We start from the raw sequence: 5,635 nt of genomic DNA on the forward strand, positions 1-5,635 counted from the left end.
CTTGCACTTTCTGTTTGCAGTTTTGTGTGGTATTTGAAAAAAAGAACATTGCATTTTCAGAAATAGCCGGCCCTCCAATCAGATGACGTTGGCAGAATTGGCCCCCAGCTCATTTGAGTTTGAGACCCCTGGTTTAAAAAGAAGCTCACTAGTTCAGCTTGTTGTACAACTTTAGCATGGACAGTTAGCTTGTTTACAGTTGATTCCATTGTTGGGAAGCCTGCAACCAAAAGATTCTAGAGCGCTGCAACCGTCGTCCTACTATGGTTGTTATAGTTACCATTCATAAGCATTGATATGGAACGGTGTCCTGTTATTCAGAATTAAAGGCCACCCGCCAGCCAATCAGAAAAGAGTATTTATTCTCTCCGGGTGATAACATAACATAACATAACATAACATAACATAACATAACATAACATAAATTCTTTGGAATAAAATTGCATGTAAGTTTTTTTTGCTTCGTTTTACTTACCTATGTTTAATACATGTTATTAAATAACGAGTATGTAATAGGTTCCGACTTTTATTTTGAACAAAAAGAAAAAAAAACTGGTTGCTTTCGTACAGGAAGTCTTGTTATTGTCGCTGGCTCCATGCAGCGGTGCGTAGTTTGTGTTGTACGTGTTTTGTAGTTGTCATCAAATAAACAGCAGTTAAAATGGTTTCTAAAAGCCAGGATTGTTCGATATGGGTCGGCTCGGAAACAGGAATATTAAAAGGTAGGCTACCAATGTGTTACACCTTCCCTTGTTTCACCATGCGGATTCTTTGTGTGCCTGTTGTGGAAACACGTGGGTTGTCAACGAGATAGCCTGTGCTGTGCTAACGTTAGTGCTAGCCAGCTATTCAGTGTTCATTTTACAGGTAAACATTACTTTGCAATTGAGTCAATGATAGTGTGTGACAGCAGTCTAGGGCAATTCCGCGCAAAACTGTCACATCCATAACGTCAACACAATGACATGGTATTTAGTTGGCGTTTGCGTTGAATTGCCCTCTAAATGATTAACCTGCAAACTGAACTGAACATTTGTGTTTCTCATGCGTTTTGGTTTAAAGGGGTAAGTTTAACAAAGAAGCAAGCTTTCAACTTCTGTGAGATGAGTTGCCTGAGTCGAGACCAGGAAGTTTGTGTTCTTGGATGGGGCGATCCACAGGAATCAGAGGTGAAGACCACTGTTTTCTCACAATATTAATAGCATAATGCTTTCCAGTGCTCGTGGCCTGAACGTTTCTACTCTAATCAGTTGTTTGTTTTGTGTGTTTTCTTCCTTCAGGTACTAGTAGGCTGTGCCAATGGTGTAGTGAAAACGTTCAGTACAGAAAAAGGCATTTTCACAGAGAGCAGGGAATGCGGGGACCATTCACAGGGCAATTTCACAGGCTTGGCTGTTACTGACAGGTCAGTCACGAGTTGTGTATGCTCAGCAGCACTGCAATGTATATTTGCCACTTTCCATCACAAACGGTTCATGATGCATACATTTGTTTTGGTCTCTATTCATAACCATTTCTGGTGCTGCTTGATCCAGTGCTCTGGTCACCTGTGTGGAGTCAGGACTGTTAAAGGTGTGGAAGGAGGGGAGCACTGACACAGTAAGTGTGTTGCACACTCACTGTGCTTATCACACCGAGCCTATATCCAGAATATAGAATGACATATTGATTGGATTTGATAACTGCACTCTGTTTTATTTTTGTAAACGTCTTTGCCTTTCCTCTTGGCCTGAGTATTTGTTGGTTGATCTGTGGTCAGGCTGAGATCAATGCGGGAAGCGGCGTGTGCCGAATGCGACAGAACAAAGCGCAGCGCAGTCGAGTAGCCACAGGAGGGAAGGAAAACCCACTGAAAGTATGGGACCTGGAGAGACCAGACAAGCCCGTTTTTACAGCCAAAAATGTAAGTGGACTCAATAATGTGCTTTTGAGCAGTTGTGGTGGGTCAGTAAGACTTGTTTCCACTGGCTGATTTTGTCATGTTGTTTTGTTGATGTTTTGTGTTGAATTGGCCGGCAGGTGAAAAATGATTGGTTGGACCTGCGAGTACCAATTTGGGTCAGAGATATGGCCTTCATCCCAGACTCAGATAAGATCGTCACATGCACAGGGCATCACCAGGTATGTCAAATCCAATGCTTGGACAAACTCTTGCTTTTCTTTAGAATTGTGTATGGTTTTCCATGTGAGGACGCAGTGATCCGACAATGATATTGGGTATCGGCCTGATACAGATCACTGTATCATGACAGTGGGGCCGATCTGTAGTGCCAGTAAACTCCATTGTTATATGTTTACATTTACGAGCATGAACTATGGCATCAGTAGTGTGCCAATAGATCTTCTGCTTAAAAGGGGAGCTGACACATCTCACATCTCCAAACTGCCCATCTAAAAATAAAAGGTGGGCAGTTTGGAGATATTTCACACTTGCTGCGCCAACAAGTTCTAGGGCTGCTTAGTGTCACTCATAAATCTTATTCGGCCACTAAGTCCAGTTATCGTTATTAATATCAGGACTGGAACATTTGGAACAGTGCATCCCTAGTTCCAGGTTAGATAAGATAAAGGATCTTTAGAAGACTCTGGACTGTGGAACTGTGTTATGAAGAATGAAATTAATGCATCATTCATGAAGTCAGTGGGTCATTGGGATTGTCTATTTTTTGTGCCTTTTCCTGTGATGACCACCTCAAGAGCTCTCACACACACACACACACGCACACACACGCATCATGTACACACACTCATTTGTGCAGATAGATTTGTGTTTGTTTGTATGTTTATATATGTAGGTAGGTATTAATCAACCAATCATCCAGCCTCTCTCTGCTCCTTGTTCGGTAGGTGCGGATCTATGACCCATCTTCCCCTCAGAGGCGGCCAGTGCTGGAGGTGCAGTTTGGGGAGTATCCGCTGACCGCGCTCTCTCTGCCCGCTAGCGGAGACTCAGTGGTGGTGGGAAACACACAAGGACAGCTGGCCATCTTAGACCTGCGGAAAGGTGAAATATTGTGTTTACGTTTATTCATTTGGCTGACACTTTTATCCAAAGTCATTTAACATTGAGGACTATAACTGAAGCAACACTGTGAATGAGACCTTGTATAACAATAAATGCTACCTAGCAAACACCACAAGAGGGCGCTAGTGCTGAACAACTAGAGGGTGAGAGCACAGAAGTTAAGTATGACAATGAAAGTTGACGTACCATCCAGAAGATTTTTCAGAGTAGATGAGATAGTAGTAGGAGGTGCATGATAGGCATGCTTAGTTTGTTAGAAATATTGGCTCTGACTCATTATCATTTTTTTTGTGTCCAGAAACAGTAAATCCATTTCCTCTGTTGTCCTGGCGGTTGATTGTCCTTTTCAACAACTGTAGATCTATTTTCTCTTGTGCTATGTCGTCCATTTCCTCCTCTTTGACATCTCTTCACAGTTCACAGTTAAATTAGGCTTTTGAACTTTGCACCATAATGTGAACAATTTATTTATTGGTTTTAGGTCTTTGTGCGTGTGTATGTATGTATGTGTGTGTGAGAGAAAAATGTAAAAGCGAGCGAGTGAGAGTAAATGCTTGAGTGCATTAACATTGTGTATTCCCTCTTTGCTGTAGGTCTGGTGCGTGGGTGTCTCAAGGGTTTGGCGGGGGGCGTCCGAGGGCTAGAGTGTCACCCAACGCTCCCCCTGGTGGCCTCCTGCGGTCTGGATCGCTTCCTGAGAGTACACAACGTCAAGGACCACAAGCTGCAACACAAGGTCTGGACAAACACCCACAAACACCCACACACACACAAACACAGGGCCTGACATAGCCGGGCGAAGTCTGAAGTCTAACTAAAACCAATTTAAAGCTGCAGTAGGCAAGATTTTTTTGATCATATTCACTGAAACCGACACTATACTCCGACAGAACAAAATAAATCAGCCGGTTTTAGAAAAAAAGCTGCACTTCTACTCCACCTAGAGCCTGTTATTTGTTTTGCAAAATTCCACAGCTCCCGGTTCTTCTGGTCCAATCAGAGCAGGGCTGTGTGAGATCTGACTGTCAATCACAGTCTGGTGCGCACTGACGAGCACAAACTCGATGAGGGGATGCTCGGTGGTAGTGGGGGAGGGCCATGAGAGTTGTAAACATTCAGTTGTAAAAATTTTGGCTAAGTCCCCTCAATCTGTCAGACTTGCCTACTGCAGCTTTAATAACAAAGCAAAATCTATTTGGCAAGTTAATATGAAGATCTTCTGTATACATACAGTATTACTATCTATCCTTGTCAGCATGTCATAGGCAGAATATGCAGAGTTCTTTTAAAGGAATGCTGTGCATAGATGCACATAGAGACTTATGAAATCACTTGATAATGATCTATACTCTAAAAAGTACTGTCAGTTGTCAAGATTGCCTCCTTTTGCTGTCTTGTCTCTGTGAGGGGTTTTTCATGAGGCACTTTCATGACTGATTCCTTCTTTTCTCATCCACAACAGGTGTACCTGAAGTCGAGACTGAACTGTATGTTGCTATCTAGTAGTTGTCTGGAGGTGAGTAGCCGGCTGGTGTGTGACAGACGTGATGGCTACTTTTATGTACTTATGGACAGTTTTGTGTTGAGGATTGATTCTCTATAGTTAATGATTTGTTGATGGCACCCAGGTAGTGACAATGCAAAGAGGTGGGGAGGGGGGACACATCTAATTTTGAGGGGTTTTGTCTTCACGTTTTGTGGAATTGGAGATTGCAGTAATGAATGTGTGTTTTTTTTTTTTTGTTGGTTTTTCTTTGTCTTTGCTGTGTAGCATACTGGAGACGACCTATCTGGAGACGTGGAGGAGGTCAAACAGGAAGGAGGGGATGAGGAGGATGAGGTGTGGGATGCCATGGAAACGGTGATGGAGAAAACGAAAAGACGAGCTAATGAAGAGCCAGAAGCAGGTGGCACAGAGACTGAGGCCACCAAGAAAAGAAAAGTAGCAAAGAAATAACTGAAAATGGACAGAAAAGACTGAACTATGTGTGATCAATTCAAACCCAACCATGTGTAGACTATTTACATATTTTTTAAAACTGATGACTGTCATCTCAAGATCCTATATCACCTAATCCGCCATATTGAATATGAACGGAATGGAATCTTTGTTGTGCCTTTGTTGGAGTTCATGCAGAATATATGTGTATAGCTGAGTTCTGCTGTGTCTCTGTGGGAGTCGGACAGATCTGATAGGTCCTCACATTAATTTGATGAACAGTATTAACTTCCCAAAGACTGCATGTGTCCAGTCTTTTATTCATATAAACTGTACCATTGCATCACCTATTATTATACCTTACAGTTCACATATTATGGTCTGTGCCTTGATTTTGTTACCCAGCCAGCAATACCTTGTTGTCTTCTCCTGATTAGATGTAACCATACAGCATTATGGTGTGTGTGTGTCTGTGTGTGTACACACACCCTTGACAGCATTTGTTTATCAGGGTGGAGAGGCATGTTACAATGTGCCCGCTGTCATTGTCTGGTTAGGTGTGGGAACTGAAATACATGCAGCTATTTGATTGAAATATCATTCCATTTAAGGAAATTGGAGTGGATTCCAAGATGGGAGATTATTATTATTATTATTATTATTATTATACT

At 42.3% G+C, this 5,635-nt stretch overlaps 1 protein-coding gene across 2 annotated transcripts; it reads left to right on the forward strand.

The window, feature by feature from the left end:
* Nucleotides 1-590: 590 nt before the first annotated feature.
* On the forward strand, nt 591-5,339 carry wdr74 (WD repeat domain 74). Of its 2 annotated transcripts, none has more exons than XM_076262713.1 (10): nt 591-722; nt 1,063-1,169; nt 1,281-1,405; nt 1,536-1,599; nt 1,760-1,903; nt 2,020-2,121; nt 2,848-3,016; nt 3,619-3,761; nt 4,488-4,541; nt 4,797-5,339. In XM_076262713.1, the coding sequence occupies exons 1-10, from the start codon at nt 662-664 to the stop codon at nt 4,980-4,982; spliced, it is 1,155 nt and encodes a 384-aa protein (XP_076118828.1). In that variant the 5' UTR covers nt 591-661; the 3' UTR covers nt 4,983-5,339. The 2 variants fall into 2 exon arrangements, with proteins under 2 accessions (XP_076118828.1, XP_076118829.1); XM_076262714.1 differs by having other exon boundaries at nt 2,848-3,004.
* The last annotated feature ends 296 nt before the right edge of the window (nt 5,340-5,635 follow it).

The sequence above is a fragment of the Alosa pseudoharengus genome, unplaced genomic scaffold (genome assembly GCF_046254945.1).
Source record: "Alosa pseudoharengus isolate Yale_2024_CS ecotype anadromous, Long Island Sound unplaced genomic scaffold, YU_APseudo_1.1 YU_APseudo_1.1_scf_3, whole genome shotgun sequence".
NCBI lineage: Eukaryota > Metazoa > Chordata > Actinopteri > Clupeiformes > Clupeidae > Alosa > Alosa pseudoharengus.